We start from the raw sequence: 19352 nt of genomic DNA, 5'->3' as shown, positions 1-19352 counted from the left end.
TGACTGAACTTCATATTTACTTTTATTTTGAAAACCTACTCTTCTTTTCGAGGCTTCGCGTGGGCTCTTATTGTGAAGGCTGAGCTCTGCGCCTCGGTGTGAGGTGTGGGTGTTTGGCTGGAGTTGATGCGGCCACAGGCTGCAGTATTTATAACACGTGAAGCCGTCGCTGAAGCGGAGTTCCGCTGCTTCCAGAGAGCCGCTCATCCACCGCTGGAGACCTCACTCTGATCCCGGTAAGCCGACCGATGAGCACCGCTGTTTGTTAACCCTCTGTACCGGACCACCCCAGTCTCTTCTCATAAAAGCTGGATTTTAAACGGGACCAAGTAGCTGCTGCGGGGTTATTTTGTACTTAAGTATTCCAGTTATTAGTCTTTAATAAGTATTGCAGATTTTTAGTTACTTATTTACTTTATTTAATAATAAATAAACACGCAAACTCAGGGCAGGTTACATTTTGGTTCCTGTAGCTCTCTTCCTCTCTTACACTTGCAATGATTTCATTTACACTTAATCTGCAAAGCAGCATTTTGATATCCGGAGAGGAAACTAGGCTTAAAGTTGTCCGGGGCGTTGGCTGTCTGTGTAATATGTGTGTGTGTTAGTGTCAGTGTGAGTGTGTGTGAGCTACAGTTACATGCTGACTTGTGAAAGCCTGAGCTGCTCCTGAAATCTGTTTCCAGTTAGGAAGTCTGACTTTTTTTTTTTGTTTTTTTCGTCCAATGATGGAACCTCTGAGGCCAAAAATGCCTCTCAGAGGTCAATTAAAATTCTTGTACTGCTATTTTTCATTGTCCAACGTTTATGCGTGTGCGTGTAGCCATGTAATTGATGCATATGCTCTACCAGCTGGATTCAAGCTCCCCAGACCTTTTTCTTTGGTATTGGTGTGTTAACAGATGTATCAAAAATGTGCATGCAGGCTTCAGCTCTAAAAATAAAGCTGAAATACCGACACATGGTTAAATAAACAGTCACAATGTTATGTTGGTATGGGGAAATGATGCCTTTTGTTGCTGGATGATGGAGTACAACATCACTCCCTATTGTGAGCAAACACACAGACAGTGTGTAAAACCAAATCTGACCTTCCACTGCCTCAAACACACACACACACACACACACACACACACACACACACACACACACACAACTGTGGGGAGTTTTCAGTTGGATTCTAAGCATGTTAAAGAAATTAGAGTGAGCTCAGTCCCATTAAAGACGTCCCAGCCCCATAAAACTTTATGCTGCTGGTCTTCCTACACGTCATGGTAACTCCCTGTTGTGTTTTGCCTGTTGTGATTTTAATAGGATTGAATGTAAATAGGTGCAGACACTGTGGTCTTCTGTTTTTATTGATCCCCAATGGTCACGTGAACACTAGAGTTGAGTTTTTAATAGAGATTTCCGATGGATAGCATGGTAGAAACAGAAAGCTTCCCGTGTGTGTCTGTGTGTGTGTGTTGCCTTTTGTCCTGCAGCCAGTAAAACCTGTTGTGTTGTGTTTGGGTGTGCTGACATTGATCAGGGGGTGTGGAAACTTGTCTCATGCGAAAGGAAGAGGGCCACTTTATTAGTTACAAATTTCCCAAGTTTTCAATAGTAAATTGATGGTTTCTTAACAGAATTGCTTTTCCACTCCACTTGAGCACTCACCAAGTGCTTTAGACAACATGTGTCAATCACGCACATGCACAGTTTTCTAAGTTGTCTAAGTGTTTTCTATCTAACATTCACACTCCAATGAACACATCAGGACCAGCTTGGGTTTCAGTATCAAACCACCAACCGTCTGATTATTATTTAACCTGCTCTACTTCCTGAGGCACAGCCATCCCAACTGCACCTTAACACAAATATCTAATCTGCTAATCACATGGCAGCATTTCAGTGCAGTTAGGCATGTAGACGTGGTCCAGACAATAACTTAAATCACTTAGATCGCTTGTTATGCCGAAGAGCATCTCTGAATGCACAACACATAGAACCACGAAGCAGATGGGCTACAGCAGCAGAAGATAACACTTGGGTGCCATTCCTAAGAACAGGAAACTGAGACTACAGTTCACACAGACTCACCAAAATTGGAGAACCATTTTAAACTAGTCTAAGGAGCTTGGAAGAAAAAGCAGTTCTGAAGGGAATATTTCCCAGCTGGTACTAGCAAGGTGTACCCAATAAAGTAAGGATATCTTAAGGAAAAGGGGAAGCAGTCTTCCCACTTATCATTAAGTTAGAGTGGCACCACTCTCATTCATACATTTTCTGTTGAATAAAAAGCTAGGAGCCAGGAGGTTTTAGCTTAGCCATAAAGACCAGAAGCAGGGAAAGGACAACTTTCAGCTGCTCCCTTTAGTGCTCACCACAGTGTAGCATCTGCTTATATCTCACCCTAGTGTGGATCTGGTTTAGGGAAAAAAAAGAAAGAAAAATCAACCATCATCCCCTCTGATGCTCACTAATGACTGCACAGTTGTTAAAGTCAATCAACAAGCGTACAGTACAGTATTTCTAACTCCCTGCAGTCGGCATCTAACATCACATCACATCCTATAGATAGAATTGACTTTTTTTATTTAAGGATCAGTTAGATTATGCGTATAAAAATGTTTTGTTATTTATTATTTTTTTTATTTGTTATTTATATAACAGTGGCTCCACACCCGGAGTGGATGCAGCAAAAATGTTGCCAAATCAAACATGCAGTGACCCTTTGTGAATGTTGTTAAAGCATGTTGTGGGTTACTCATTTATGGTCTCCCTATCTCTGCTATGGTTGTTTTAACCTAGAGGGAAGCTGCACAGGGCCCTCTGGTGGACAAAGTATACACTGTCAACACTAATAACACTTTGAAGGGTGTTTCTTCCTTTTTTATCTTTACTTTTTAATTATTTAATTATTATTAATTATAAGTTTAATTAAACTTTTATAAGCTGTCTAAATATCAGATATCAACAATTACATAATATTGACAGATATATTGGCCGTACCAATATGTCAGCTGGGTTGTAACTTTGGTGAGTTCATTGTAGCTTATTTAATTTTAACGTAGTTATTTTTCATTTAGTTTTTTTAAGCAGTAGAAAGAGCCATGCTAGTTGTTTCCCCTTTCTTGCGGTCTTTATGCTAAGCTATGCTAATCCTGGTTTCTGACAGACAAGAGACTCAAAGTATTTCAAAAAATAAATATTCAAAATATTCCTTTATCTAATATTCGCCAGGCTAGAAAATTAATTAAAAAAATCTGAATGAAGACATGGAGAAATATAGCAAACAGCAGCTGAACTGTTGAACTTATACAGGAACTGTTTGGACGTTTAAAAATGGCTCAACTCATGTGAGGAGTGGCTGGAGTAAGAATCTGGAAGAATGGTTAGAAACTGAGATTTGCAGGGATTTTCTTGGTTGGAGATTTATGAGGGGAGACTGGAACAGTTTGGAGACAGGAGAACCCCTGAGACATCATGAGATAATTTAATTTTTTACCAGTAACTTGGAAGTCCTCCCAGCAGGACTGCTCTGGTGCCAGAGTGGAGAGGGTCTCACTGTCACACACACATGGAAAATGTCATGAAAACTGGTCAGACATATTTTAGCTCCTGCTTTAAAGGTCTTCTCGGTTACTGAGTGGAGAAATGAGTGCAGAAAATGGAGTGTGTAACTCAAGACAAAGCGAGGTGGGTTAAGTGGATCTAACCAGAAGCTTCTGGTAAAGCCATCATGCCTGTCTTGTAGTAGCGGGACATGCTGTTTCTTTGACCTCACTCAGATCTGTTGTATCAGCTTTATCCCACTGTCTGGAATGCAGCTCTCAGCCGGGCCAGGTAAAACAGTTATTCAAGTTTTTCTTTGTGGCCCACGCTAGAATACAAATGTTTAGCTGAACTTGCTGCACAGCTTTAATCACTAATATGTTTATTTTTCAGCCAGAATGATTGGGATCAGTGGTGGGAACACTCTAACTGCAGTGTTGTTAGGCCATGATAAGGCTATAGTGTGATCCTTAAAGGTGCTCTAAGAAATATTTTGCTTGGTGAATATAGCAGAGGAAATGAATCCAGTGAGGTATCTGCCAAATGTGTAAACTCACTGAAAGAAAGCACTTCTTTTGCAAGAGAAACCATCTGAACAACAATATATGGTAATATGGTTTTATCTTTGTGTCCAAGATAGTTGTATACGTATGTAGTTTATAAAGCAAACCAGTTTGTGAACATTGCATCCTAATGAGGGCAGCTTCTGGTCACGGTGCTGCGATGCATTCTTTTTGTCTGTTGATTTTGTTGGTTTCAGACATGGACACACCTCTTTTATATGGTAATCCAAAGGACTTTAACCAAGTCTTTAGAACAACCACCTAACTGACAAGGGCACCAATCAGATTGTTATCTTTGTTTTCTTTAGTCAGCCAGAGGCTTTTTGCCACTTAAACTTGATACAAGGTCCTTCAGATATTGCAGATCAGATTGCCAAAGCCTTTTTCATCTTCTTTAAATCATTTTATTACTGTTGTAATATGTTGTAATGTGTTATTACCTTTGCAGATGGTTGCTAACGTCAACTTGCTCCATGAAAATGAAGAAACTTTAAGAAACTTTTAATAAATGACCAGGAACTTTTGAATTTCCATGTTTTCACGCTACAGGTGTTAAATTCTAAGTATTACTGTTTGCTTGTTACCATTGTTGCCATTAAAATAACACAACTTCAACCAAGTAAACCAGAAATGGACACTTTGTGTTTTGAAAACTTTAATTTATATAAACAAAGCTGCAGCTACTTTTTGAAAACGTGAACTCTCTTTACTTATTTTTATTAAACAACCATTCAAGGTTTCATTCATACAGGCCTTGAGACCAGTTGGCAACCTCCTGGCAACCACTAGTTGCTAGGGAAGAGTGTGTATTTCCCAGCCAGTTGGTGATGAGGTGTATGGTGCTGCACAGAAAACCTCATTGCGATTGCTTTAGTCACTAACAGATTACCCAGGTTGCATGTAGTTTGTACAGAAGACTTGTCTGCAAACACCAACTGCTCCTAGAGCAGTAGTGAAACTGTGAAAAGTGTGGTGCAATCTGTAAATGGAGACATTTTCCCTTCAAAGTAAATGTGTTGGTTGCAACAACGAGCACATTTACTTTGGTTTCTCAAAAAGAGTTTTACTATCATGCAGCTGGTAAGCATCTGCAGGTAAGTTGGTGTCTTCCATGCAAACTATATATATATATCTATATATATATGCTCGTGACCAAAGCAATCGCACTGAAACTTTTGTTGCAGCATTCTCTTTTAGACCTACCTAGAAACATACAGCAAGCTACATCATCCACTTGCCAACAAGTTGGGGAATGCAAATTTTTCTTTAGCAAGGTGGTTTTCAGGGGAATTGCCAACTGGTCTCTAAGGCTGTGTGACTGAGACCACAGCTAGCTAATCTGCTTTAACCTCCTAGGACCTGGCGTCCACATATGTGGACATCGCATTTTAGGTTATTTAGACCAAAATACTCAATTTTGCTCTACAAGGGCCTGATATCCACTTACAAGGACATTATACTGCTACTGTTCTATCAAAATCTTAAACAAATTTCCTCATATGTGGCTCTTATTTTTCTTAAAAACAAAAATAAGGTAAAAAAAAAATCTGGTAATTCTTTGTTTTTACATTCATCGGGCCCCAATATGCCCAAATATCAAAGAGAAATTAAAAATGCATGCTGTGGAAGAGTTCAGGTCTTAGGAGGTTAATGCTGAAGTTTAATATAAAAATGAACATATTGTGAAGATAGGGGAGAAACTGGAACTCATGGAAAAACCCCATGGAACCACAAGGATAAATTCCACATATAGAGGTTTAAACCCAGAACCCTCTGTTCCTCATAGTTTATTCATCGTCAGGCTGTTATCACTGTTAATGTAGAGGTAAGAAACAAGATTAAAGATATGCTTAAATGCCTTTATAGGTTAATGCTGTGAGCATTTGCAGTCTCAAAAGTTTCACTTCCTGCTTATGCAGAGGTTAAAACATATTTTCTAAGCAAACTTGCACAATGAATTCAGACTTGAGGCCCCTGCAGGCAGTTATTTTGTGTTAACTAATAAAGTACCACAATGATGCGATACACATCAGTTTGCTTGTGTTTTGGGTAGATTTAACTTTTAATGCAAAGCAAAATGTTACCCAACTTTCTTTTCCCCATGAAGTTAGTCATTAAATTGCTAAACTTTTAGACTTCCACATTTTAAAGGTCTCAAGCTTCTCAACAGCTGCAACATCATTAAGTCATCATTCATGCCTCGCCTTGACATTTAAACAATGAGTGACTCCTTATCAATACTCAGGTTTTTTCCTGCTGTGCAACCAGAGGAAAGTCTCATTTCTGAATCCAAGTTTATGATAAGAATTTGTTATCTATTCCATCACTAAAATCTGCATAGCAATGCCACAATAGGAGGAAATTGGAACAACAGACATGTTAAGGTTAGCAGAGCTATCTGCAGGCTGCAGAGAAGTACAGGATTAATATTTTGAACAGTCACTGTTCCAGCCCTCCTCGTCTAATTTTTAAACCACCAAGACGTCCCTACTGGCTGCAGTGCTAAGTCCGTGATTAAAGAGATTTTTTAAAGAAAAGTCAGCGCTGAGGTCACACCTGCAGCACATACTGAGTGACGTAAGTTGAGCCAGGGTTTGTGGAATCTGCATTAATGACATATGAGTTTAACACAGTCAGTCTGTATGGGCGAGCATATTAACAGTTCACTCAGTGTGTGTGTGTGTGTGTGGCTGAACTGTGCCAGCTTCACAGTTCTGATGGAGACTTCCTGTTTCTCATTTTTCCACTACATTCTTGAGCGATAAGCTCATGCCAACACACACACACACACACACACACACACACACACACACACACACACACACACACACACACACACACACACACACGGCTGGTACACACTCTAAAATAATCCACACTATGTCATGTTTGCACTGGCAGATTTCTTGTCTGTCTCTGCTTCTTCATTGCGCACTCGCTGTCTCTTTCACATCCCCACATGTTTGCCTGATTTTCTCCTCGTCCACATGACATGATGTCACCTTTCCGTGCTCTGTGCTTACACAGTGTGGAAGGCTCGGGTTGGAGGAAGTGCTTCAACTTGTAACCGTTACACTAAGGTGGCTGAAACTTTAACCGAAAGAGGGAAAAAGATTCAGACTGATTTAAAACTAATGCAGCCGAAGTCCACTCCCACTTCTCTTTATTCCCTGAACACTCAGTCCATGAAGGATTAAGGATGACACTCTTCTTATTGTTAACAACTGCCATAAAAAGACCAAAACCAACAATGAACCATTTCTACGAACATGCCTGGTTATCTTAACCCCGTCATACTTTATTTTACAGCACCAATATTTTTAGAAACTACTAAAAGTGAGACAAACCATGGGCCCTGTCGTTCCTCTGACTCAATCCCACACACACAATCCTGCATTTATCTGACTTTAAATAGTTCCCAAGAACACATAATTTACTCTGATTTATTGTCAATAAGAAAAATAAAGACTCACACAAGCCTTTACCACCAGTGCCTTATGCCAATGCCAACTAAAAGTCTTAAAAAATAAAATTTACCCAGTGTGGACAAACTAATGTCACTCCATGGAGAGCTCCACATTCCCACAATGAGCTTTCTTTGGCTGCAGCGCTGCCCTCAACTCTGCCTTTAGCTGTGACTGCGTGACACAGCCTAATTTTTCCGTGGTGATCTGACTGAGTTTCGTATTGGCCGCTTTAGCTGGAAGAAAACGATGTGTATGTGCTGCAGTGTCGTTACACAGTGCTATTTATTGCTGGAAAACAAAGTAAAGACGTGCAGCAACAGTGTACTCGGAGCTGCCTGACGTCAGTTACACCTCATTTATTTTAGTCCTGGCTTCCTGTCAGCCGTTGTTTAGCTCCCATCAGATAACAATTTCACGGTGCTCATAGCCAAGCATCAATACTGCCTTCTATGCGGTTACTGAGCAGAGTTCTGTGTCTTTACAAAGTTCGACTCTGCAGGTGAAAGCAAAAATGAGAAAAGGAGCAGGATAGAGAGCACTGGAAATCTTAGCTGAATCCTTATTAGTTTGGGAAGAGAAGGAATTAAAATGTCAAGAAGCGTGGAGGGAAAACAGGAAATAACAGGGTAACAGGTAAATGCCAGACCTCGCCTTTATCTGACAGGACTTGCTTTCTTCTAGTGGAGACGGATGAGTAACCTCTTCACACCCAGTCACCAAATAAACCAGACAGCTGCTGGTTGCTCCATTGAGTAATGATTGAGGCGGCCACCGAGGGGAAGACATATGTCCGCTACACAGTTCGGAGCTTTTTTGTCAGTTAAGGAGATGAGACCACAAAGAAGTTATTTAATCAACTTTATTAACCACAGCACCTTTAACCTCTGCCTCATACGTCTGTCAAAAAGCAGCCTGAAACTGGATATTAAATTAAAATCGGGTTTTCTTCCAGACTTTGTGAAAATGTTCATCTGCTTGTATTTGAGATTTTGAATTATGCCATAAAAATGTGCTTTCATGAGCATTCCCAGTCTGAGGAAAACAAAAAGACTTGTGTTGAAGGTTTAAATCACTTGCAAACAAACGAGCTGAAACACATTAAAAACCATTTTGATCAGTTTCGATTATGTCGCACTGACACTAGCAGCTCATCCAGATCCATCGCAGTTCATCGCAGTGTGAAGTTCACAAAGAAAGCGTTTAGTTTGCTTGTCATTGCTTAGATTTATTGCACAAGATAATGACTTTTTAATAGATTCTAATTTTCAAGAAGGCTCGCAAACAGTTCTATCCACGACAAGTTCATCCAGAATACCACCCAATCAAAGTGCTTCAGCATTCACTGCGTCCATAAAAGGCATGAACATCATCGTTTCACAGGATACACGCGGCGTGCGACACGTGTGACAAGACCATATTTCAAGCTGCCGCATCGTTTTGTATCTTCTGATGTTTGATCTTCATCAGCAGTAAGAATCTGATGTAAGCGACTGCTGGGTGGTTTCAGTTCAACTTCGTTCACTACACCAGGAGCATAATTAGGTGTAACTGAATAATTCAAAGCATGAGAGTTATGTTTTGAAATGAAAAGAGAAGAAGAAAATGGAAATGACAAATGTTATCTTGAACATATTTGGGTGAAGACCCATCGTATGTGAGTTTGATTAAATTCTGGTTCTCGTCAGTTGCGGATGGACGATGGGCGCTTCGCCATGGCACAAGCTGATGAGTCTGCCAGATGAGCTAAAGAACAGATGTTGGAATGAAGAGGTCAAGTTATTCAAAAGTGGTATTTTAGCCATGATGAAAGTGTGGCCTCTGTGGAAGTGAAATGATAGTCTATACTATTTTTGCACAGACTCTCGAGGTCCTACGGGATGATCGTTTTTTATGATTTTGTATGAGATGTCTGCTGATGGCTTTGTTAACCATTCCCTTTGGCACCATCGTTGGGCCAAAACGTCACTTTTTCCAGTATAACCACTAATTTAGCTGTGTTTAGAGACATTTAGCAAAACATGTTAGTGTTATACTCACTAAACATCAGCATGTTACCATGGTAACATTACTGTTGAGCTAAAAGCACTATTGTAATTAAGTAGAATGTTAAAAAACTGCTCATTTTATCCCAATTTGAAATGTTTTCAAGTTGCAAACAGTTTTTCTTGTGATGGCCACTACACACTCAATAATACCTATTCAGCCAATCACATGGCAGCAACTTAATGCACTTACGCATGTAGACATGGTCAAGATGACCCAGTGAAGTTCAAACCGAGCATTAGAGTGAGGAAGAAATTTATTTTGGTGCCTTTGTTGTTGCTGCCTGACAGGCTTGTTTGAATATTTCAGAAACTGCTGATCTACTAGGATTTTCCCACACAGCCATCTCTAGGGTTTACAGAGAATGATCTGAGAAACAGAAAATATTCGGTGAGCAGCAGTTCTCTGGGGTAAAATGTCATGTTAATGTCAAAGGTCAGACGAGAATGTCCAGACAGCTCCAAGCCGATAAGAAGGCAACACAACTCGTTACAACAAAGGTATGCAAACGAGCATCTCTGAATGCACAACACCTCAAACCTTGAAGTAGAGGGAATACAGTAGCAGAAGGTCACACAGGGTGATACTCCTGTAAGCTAAGAACAGGAAACGAAGACTATAATTTACACAGGCTTGCCAAAACTGGACAATATAAGACCAGAAAAGTGTTGTCTTGATTCCTGCTGAACATGCCCTACAGGGGGCAAGGATCAGCAATCGCCAGACCCAGGCCCAGCCATACACACACGCACATGTACACCATTCATTTATAGTGGTGTCAGCCCCTCGAGATGTCAGTGAGCAGATGCCTCCCCGAACTAGCATCGTACCAAACGGGGTCCAATCTAGTACTAGCAAGATGCACATAATAAAGTGACTAGTAACTGTATATATAGCAGTTGCACAACAGTTAAATGACCTTTACATTTGATGCACTACAGAAATGGCTGGTGGACAGACTGGGAAAGGAGTTTCCTAAAACGAGAACTTCCTCGTGAATGTGTGCTGACATGTCGCTCCATACAGGAGGTGAACACTATAGTTTGTGGTTTCTAAGGGAGGGGTTCATTTAAGAAGTGGAGCGTGTGTGTGTGTGTGTGTGTGTGTGTGTGGAGTTTGTCATAAGGATGTCAGCGTTCCTGATCTCACCACATTAGTCATGCCAGGCATTCCTTCATGCGTTCACCACACTGTGCAGACACACATGGACACACACACTTGTCTCACAGCAGTTTGTGAGAATTCCTCGTGGTCAGGCAGCATGAACTTGATGTGGGAAATAAGTGAGTGAACAGACTGTAGCAATCGCTCCTCCGATTTAAAAAAATAAATTTTTAACCAACATGTTGTTTATTATTTACCGTCTGAAATTCTGGCCCTGTAATCACAGCTCTGTGATCAGATTTATGCTGGTCAACGTGGTGATTTTGGTTCTATGTTTAGGGAGTTTATGCGTGCTGTATTTTAGGGAGAGTGAATTCTGGATTCTGTAGTGTGAGAAATCAAGTGTGCCAACGTTTGCAGTGCTGCTTGTCAGCATGATTAAACAAGAACTAGCAAACAGAATTTCAGAAAGCTTGGTGCAGATATGACGCACGGGCAAATGAAGAACCCATTAGGATTTGATATGGATCCAGATATGTTTCCTTAGAGATGAGGCACTGACTCATAGAGCTTCTACTCTCCTAATGACCTTCTTGGTTTCCTCATTCTCCATTAAAAGTAACAAACGTTGGTCCAAGTGTCCTCAGGAAGGCTACAATTGTGAGATTTTACTAATATTACTAACATTAATATTTGCAATTAATAATAATAGAATAATATAGATAATAGATAATTAGATAGGTATCACTTGGCTGAAAGGGTTGCCAGGAGAAAGACTCTTCTCTCTAAAAAGATCATAGCAGTATAATGTAGGTTTTCAAATTTGCATCTAAATAAACCACAAAACTTCTGGAATAAGGTCCTTAGGACAGACGACAACAAAGTGAAGCCATCTGGCCACAATGCACAGCACCACATCTGGAGAAAACCAAACACAAACAACTGGGTCATGCAAGAGGACAATGATGGCTGAAAAAGAAAAGAATCGGTGTTTTGCTTTATAATACATGGCATGAAGTGCAATACATGCATCTAAAATATTGTGGAGTACAAGAAAGTAGTATTACACAATACAAGTGCCAACCCAAACCCTCACATCTGGACATGTCCCTGAAACAGGGCAGGTATACGGCCTGGGAATACAAAGATGAGGATGGATAGATTACTAGAGGAAGGAAGACGAAGTGAAGAGCAAATAAAAGCCTAATTCATCTGCCTCCCAAATCAGCTGTAAAATTTGCTGTCAAACTTATCAGTTAGGAGCTGCTTTAACAGGAAGAGATAAGATGCATAAATGGAGAGGAAGCGAGCGCACCGCACAACCACTGTAAACATAGGTACACAGAAACACTGACAGATACCAGAAAAGACAGATACGTCATTGTGTATCCAAGAAATCAGCTCGAATAACACATCTCACACGGAGCTGTGAGCTGACAGAATCCTAGTTCAGCCTCTGATTTCCTCTTTGATGGTGTCTTAGTTTCACCAGCTGCTCAACATCCCACAGAGCTGAGCCGCGGTGAATAGTTATGGTCTATGTGCTCTATGGAGAAATTTCAGCTCCGAGCAATCCTTGTAATCATTTTTGTCTCATCTAACTTTTTTATGTTTTTCAAAGATTTTTGCACACAGAACATAAGAAGAAAATAACCTGATGGTTTGAAGAAGTGGTGGAAAATGGCAGTTGCTTTCAGAACTGTTAGAAAGAAATTATTTGATTAATGAAGCACATGATCAGGAGGCTCATCCATAATGAGAATAAATAATAGTTGCAGCTGGATTGTTTAAAATGAGCTCATGCTTAAAATTTTGTGATTGGTTTTAATGATGTGCTATTTGGTGAGGACCAAAAGTTCTTAATTGAAACCACAAATGACTAAAATCCATTTTGACCCATGAATCATAAAATGTGAACTGTTATCTGTAGTCATAAAACCAGCGTGGTGTTTACCGCTGTTGCTGGGCAGAGCTTTTACTTCCTCCCTCCGTTCTGTTCTTGCTGCAGGTGGGACTGTATCCTGACGATGGCAGAAAGCTCGCAGTGTTTCTACTGCCGCGAGGACCTCGGGGGGAAGAGGTTCGTCCGTAACGAGGGGAGGCCGGTGTGCGTTCGCTGCCACACAAAGTTCTGCGCCAACTCCTGCGCCGAGTGCCACCGTCCCATCTCTGTGGAAACAAAGGTGTCTTATCGAGCTGCATTTCTCTGTGTGGACTTAGAAGTTTTGGTATTTCCTGCCAAAAAAAAAAAAAAAAAACTCTCCGTTTTCCTCCATCAGGAGCTCAGCCACAAGGGCCGATACTGGCACGAGGAGTGTTTCCGCTGTGCAAAGTGTTACAAGCCTCTGGCTAAGGAGCCCTTCAGCACCAAGGATGACCGCATCATGTGTGGGAAGTGCTGCTCCAGAGAGGATGCTCCACGCTGCCACGGCTGTTATAAACCCATACTGGCGGGTGCGACTGATCACATTCACACCAATGCTCTGTAGAGGGTGGCCCACTGATCTGCTTGTCTTGTGTGATTAAAAGACCAAAGAGTTAGCTGGAAAAACTAATTTTCAAAAGAGTTTCTTCATCAGGACATCTAAATATATACATGATTTAGGGCAGTAAGGGTGTACTGACTATTATAGTGTCAAACTATTGTTAAATAAAAGCACTTATGCAGACCTAAAAATGTCCTCTGTACTACTGTATTTATTCAGCATTAGCAGTAATAATCCTTCTCTCTCCTGCAGGAACAGAGAGCGTGGAGTACAAAGGGAACTCGTGGCACGACGAGTGTTTCACCTGTTACAGCTGTAAACGACCAATAGGATCCCAGAATTTTCTCTCCAAAGGAAGTGACATTTACTGCAGCCCCTGCTATGATGACAAATTCGCCAAACACTGCGTGAGCTGCAAAAAGGTAATTTCTCTCACACAGGGAACCAGGCCACCCTCTTATCACCAAGCTCACTTTGAAGTCACATTTTTATAGCAATTTTAGGCACGCTGCCATTTAAATGTTTAGGATTGTGTTCATTGTTTTATTTTTATTTGCTTTGACATGTCAAAATTCCTTTAATAAGCAGGCTGTAATAGTGCAATAATTCATAAAATCTTAATCTTTGGATACTTAGGATCATTTTTTTTCTGTCAGGGAAATCTGCAGCCTAATTGCATTTTAGCCTTTTACCCCATTACACTAATGACTGACCAAATTATTAATCAATTATTGCTTCATTTGTACTTTTAACTCGACTATTTTATTCATACCAAACTATGCTAAATGTAACAAATGTGGAAGCCGCTGTATCTCACTTGGTTGAGCAGGTGAACCATGCAGTATGTCATGGGGCTACTGCAGAGGCTGCTTACCGCAACCTGCTTGTTCTCTTAAGTTTCCTGCCTTCTCTTCACTGTCCTCTCTAAATCAAGGCTAAAATAAACCCAAGGAAAATATTTAAACAAATCTCAGATGGAGATGTTATTTTATTAGTAATTAAACTACTCAAAGAGGATTTTAATTGGATGGTAAAACATCCCTTAACTTCTATCTCCAGCCTATAACCTCTGGAGGAGTGAACTACCAGGACCAGCCGTGGCACAGCCACTGTTTCGTGTGCAGCTCCTGCGCAAAGCCTCTGGCAGGGACGAGTTTCACCAACCACCAGGAGCAGGTCTTCTGTGTCGACTGCTACAAGACCTCCGTGGCCAAGAAGTGCAGCGGCTGCCAGAACCCCATCACAGGTTAGCATAAATAGAACTGAAAGTCAAACGGCATTAAAAAAGAGTAAATGGAGTAAAAATGTAAAACAGCCTCTACCTTAGTGAAGCACACATTTAATTTTTGTATTACAAAAGCTTTACTCGTTACAAACGCTGAGAATGCAGTCATCTGTGAGATTGCTGCTGTCTGATCCATTTGAGCTCGACTCGACTCCACTCAGGTTTTAAAGGTTTTCCATTAGGTGGTAGTAGCCTGTGATGTCACTGGATAAGTCATGAAAGCGGTTTCTTCACAAGAATCAAACAAAACATTTTTTGTCCCGGCAATGACGGAAAGGGCTACACGCTGACTCTCCTCTTTTATCCCAAGTCTGACAAAAAGCCATAGACCGAGCAGCAGGTATGCCTTCGCCTCAATGTCCTCCATTGTTGTGTTATTCCCAGTCCACTGAAGCCAGTGTGTTTAGTGCTTTACACCTGAATTCCTTCTAAACACCAGCGCTTTCACAATGAGAGCATGTTCTCACTCGTTAGTTTAAGTCTTAATACAACATGGTGTTTATTTTGTAAGTGATGGCTCTATTAGAGCCAAAAGGAGGTTAAAGCAGGTTGTGCTTTACCATTCGAATGACATGTCAGCTGGTGTAGTGTGCAGTATCTGCTGTGTCCATAAAAACTCAGCTAAAGGGTTTGCAACAAATATTATTGCATCACAGTGGCTACAGCCTTCTTTCATATGCAGTCTGTGATATTGCAGCATGAAAGACTGGACTGACTAACAAGTAAACACAGATCTCAGCTGAGATCTTATTGAAACTCGTGGCATTAAAATAAACACAACAGGTAAATGGAAGCTGTACCAGAACCATAACTATGACTGAGTGCACTCAGCTACCAGTTAAGCAAGAAAGAAAGGGAAGTTTATCTTTATAGCACTTTTCCAGAGAAAGAATAGTTAAATGCACATGCCAAAAGCAACATAGGCACACAAACACTACGCAAACACCTGCATGAACAGATGAGTTTTAAGCTGCTTTTTAAAGGATGACACAGAGAGCCAAAGGTGAAAAGAGAGGTGTAGGTGGGGGGGGGCCTCACACCATGATGTCATAAAAGCCCTGTTAAAAAAACCCTAATAACTATTTGAAGATAAAAATTTAATCTTTCGATGATTTTAAGGTGTTTTGTAACTTTTCATCTGACGGATCCAGATGTGCTTTAAGGCAATTCAAATACAGCTGATGCCGTTACTGATCAAGACCAGCAGGTGGCACACAAAGGTAGACCAAAGACACGGTCTAACTCCCCTCTGCTCTTCTCTCCTCTCAGGTTTTGGTAAAGGGGTGAATGTGGTGAACTATGAGGGCAGCTCCTGGCATGAATACTGCTTCAACTGTAAGAAGTGCTCCCTCAGTTTGTCCAACAAGCGTTTTGTAGCCAAGGGAAAAGACATCCTCTGCACTGACTGCGGCAACAAGTAAAGACGGACGACTTTATGCCTGTTTCAAAATGATGTAAACCTATTCCCCTGCATTCTTCTCCTTTCTATCACCAAGCTGGCCTTCACTCCCTGTCTGCTCCAGCATTATACCCACTCTGATAATAATGTGAATAATGAAATAAAATAAAGTAAATAAATAAGGTGATAGAGAGTCTACAGTGCTCCCCTTGGTAAAGCAAATGTGTTTGGCGACACATCAGACCATGACTCTGCTGGAGGACGGGTTATTAAAATAATAATAATAATTTTAAAAAAGAATAAAAGGATGTAACCTAACCTGTTTTGTTTTTTACATGCAAGCAAGAATCGTATTTCAATATTCTGTTTATTATCCAGCTGAAATCTTGGAAGATTAATTGATGGGAATACTGTAACCTGCTCTGATGTTAAGTGACGTCTACGTCTGAAAATGAGAAACTCTGAGTCCGGCAGCGGCCCGTGTCAGACTTGTATTACATTAAAATGTGTGAGCTGGTGTTTTGAACCACAAGTAACAAGTTTTTACAGGAGGTGACGCGGTCAGCCTTTTTTCTCTGTCCAAATGTAAGAGAACAGTATTTTTACGAACAGCTTCCTGACTCTGTTGTTAGAGCTGCATCATTCATTCTTATTCTGCTAAAGATAACCTTCATTTACTGTGTTGTTAAAAGCCCAGAAATCAATGCGTGTCGTGTTGCAGTCGGTAAATGATAAAAAATAAATCTCTAAGGTTGCTTAAATTGCAGCGTTTAATTCTTCATGTGTCTGTATTTAAGTTTGAACTGCTAATTGATATTTGCTTGTTGTATTTTTTACATAAATAAAATTTGTAACCCTTTCACTTCTAAATAAAGATAAAATCTGAATAAATGTTGCATGTTTCTGTGAAGATCAAAGCTCAAATAAACTTTCTACAAAACTATGAATGGCCTTTTCTCTTTTTGATTCAATTTCTCAGTTTATTTTTAATGAATTTGTTTTTTTGTTTTTTTAACTTCACATTTTAAATGGATGATTTTGTTGCACACAGGGACAGATACCAACCTACTGAAGGTCATGCAAGTAGCCTTGAAAGAGTAATTAGGTCTTCATGTTCAGGTTGTGTTGACAGAAAGCAGTGCATGTTTGTCAGAGCTAATTACCGTTTCACGTATGCTTTTGTGTGGCCTTGATTTTTTTCTCCTACACTTTTATAGATTGACTTTTTGTCCCACCTGCATACGCATAATAGCACGAGCCGACCAATCACAGCCAGGCAACAGCATTACCTGCTTCACGGTCACAGAGAAAGGTTTGTGACTTGATTTTTATGCATCGTCTCAGAGCTTGTTCGAAATCAGTGAGCTGAGACTTTGCAGGATGAAGTGCAGCTGCTGAGAATCTCGACCAGGATTTACTTTCAGATTCATCTCCTGGCTTTCAGGCGATTCTGTCGAAGGTAAGTTCTTCACTTATGCTTGAAAACTTTGATAAACTTTGATGCTTCTAATAATTCTAATAATAAAAAGACTTTATTGGAATACCAAAAGTGGGTCACTGTCTCTAGAATTTTCTCTTTTGTTTCATATAGTTAATGCACAAATAATAGTGTAATTATTTAATTTTATTTTTCAGATTTCATCATGATCATCCTTCAAAATTACCTGAATGTTTTTTTCTCTCTGTCTCTGCTGGGTAGCCCGGGTCCTGCTAAAGCGGACGGTAGGAACAACTAAAAAAAATTGAAAAAATTCAAAAGAGATCACAATTTATTTGATCACAAATCATGTTTGCGTATTACTTGAAGCCACGGTTCTGTGAGAAAGTCAGCTGATTGTAAAAAAGTCAAGATTATCTAAAACAAACCTCACGTATATCATGTAGAGCCATTAAAGACCACAAGGTGAAAGGTGGAAAAGCATGATGTAATACTGTAGACAGTTTAACTGACTCCAGATTCAGCTCCTGCTGACTAAATAAGTAAAGAAAAAAAAAGACTCCTTGTTCCTCACACGTTCCTTTTAAAGTGGCCGGGTCTGTAAAAGTGGCAGCAAAACACACTGATGATAACGGGTAATTATTTTTTTGACAATGAAAAAAAAGAGTTGCAATGAGACTAACAGTTAGGTATTGTATCTGGACATTTTTCTTTGTGATTGTGCTTCCGTACATCATCACAGTGCGTTTCAAATCAAACAATCTATGGGTTGAATTCAATGTTAACAAAAGCATTGGATTAACTTTGAGGATTTTTGACACAGTCCCCCATTTTCAGATGTTCAAAGGTAAGTGAACTCACAGCATTTTAAGGGTTATAAAGGCTGATTTTCTTTTTTTTAGAGCTGTGCCAGCTCTTTTAGATGTTTTCTATCTTTTGAGTCTAAAGTATGAAAAAGGGCTTCTTGAGTGTAACCAGAGGTTTGCACACTGTTTTAAACCCTTGTGTGGACAAAGTAAAGAACCTCATTGAGTGTTCTTTACTTTGTTAGATGTTGTAAAGCTGTTTTTTTTTAACCATGGAAATAATTCTTTTAGGAAATAATCATGGAAATAATTCAACTTTCGTTGCTTTTTGTGGTCTTTCTGGCTTTTTGTTGTTGGTGAGTTGGTTGGTGCATGCAAGCTTTGTAAGAATGAGGCAGATTGCTGATTACTACTAAAGTTTTTGCTGTCTCTCTGACTGGGTTGTTTTGCTTTTTCACCCCAATAATGGAGTTTCACTGAAAAGCCTGGAATAAACTCCACTCTTTTTGCTGCTTAATAACCAGAGAACAGAAACTCCCTGCCAGTCAATTGTCCAATTAATTATAAACCTCTGAAAATGGGACATTATGCATAAAACAGTTCAAACACTTCAATAATATAGTAATTATTTAATTCAGATGAAAAATTAAAAACATATTTCGTTTCAACAGACAAACAAACCAAAGAAAAAACCCCAACCCTGTTTAAATACAAACAAAATTGAGGTTTCCCAACACACTGTGACAACACTCAGTTTTAACTAAAACTGAAAAGGATGAAATTCAATGCAGAATTAAGTGTCGTGGTTTGAAAACCAGACTTTACACACTCCTTAATTAAAAAGTTCTTTTTTCATATAATACCCAGCAAAACCAGTTAAGAAGCTCCAAAAGTGATTTGCTTCCACAACATCTACCAGTGAAAATCTACCAGTGGATCTTCAACATCCACTGCTCATTTCCAACCAAAATACACAACAAAGTTTGGACATTGTCCAATGGTCAGGAAATCCATCCATCCAGAAAGACAGTCTCAAGATCTCATAAATATATTAGAATACATGATCAATAAACAGCATCCAGTATTGTAACAGGAAAGTTATGTAACGTCCAGAAGGTTAAAGGTAGCATGTCATGGGTAAAGGTAAAACCTTCTCCCTTTGTTCAGATTTCCTGCTATGGAAGCACACTTTTTTATAAAAACAATGCATTTTTTCTCTCAGTG

General features: G+C 39.9%; 1 protein-coding gene across 1 annotated transcript; it reads left to right on the top strand.

The window, feature by feature from the left end:
• Window positions 1-116: 116 nt before the first annotated feature.
• On the top strand, window positions 117-16801 carry LOC134636050 (four and a half LIM domains protein 1-like). Its single transcript, XM_063485821.1, has 6 exons — window positions 117-236; window positions 12723-12897; window positions 12994-13168; window positions 13453-13622; window positions 14260-14446; window positions 15755-16801. The coding sequence occupies exons 2-6, from the start codon at window positions 12742-12744 to the stop codon at window positions 15904-15906; spliced, it is 840 nt and encodes a 279-aa protein (XP_063341891.1). The 5' UTR covers window positions 117-236; window positions 12723-12741; the 3' UTR covers window positions 15907-16801.
• Window positions 16802-19352: the final 2551 nt, after the last annotated feature.

This window comes from Pelmatolapia mariae, linkage group LG10_11, assembly GCF_036321145.2.
Source record: "Pelmatolapia mariae isolate MD_Pm_ZW linkage group LG10_11, Pm_UMD_F_2, whole genome shotgun sequence".
Classification (NCBI taxonomy): Eukaryota; Metazoa; Chordata; class Actinopteri; order Cichliformes; family Cichlidae; genus Pelmatolapia; species Pelmatolapia mariae.
Note: the sequence above shows the minus strand (reverse complement) of the source record. Positions and strands in the feature narration are given on the sequence as shown.

Excerpts from the sequence above, each read along its gene's own strand:
- LOC134636050 (XM_063485821.1), top strand. The coding sequence starts at position 12,742 with ATGGCAGAAAGCTCGCAGTGTTTCTACTGCCGCGAGGACCTCGGGGGG. Across the intron at positions 12,898-12,993 it reads CCATCTCTGTGGAAACAAAG|GAGCTCAGCCACAAGGGCCG; the intron begins GTGTCTTATCGA and ends TTCCTCCATCAG. Across the intron at positions 13,169-13,452 it reads TTATAAACCCATACTGGCGG|GAACAGAGAGCGTGGAGTAC; the intron begins GTGCGACTGATC and ends TCTCTCCTGCAG.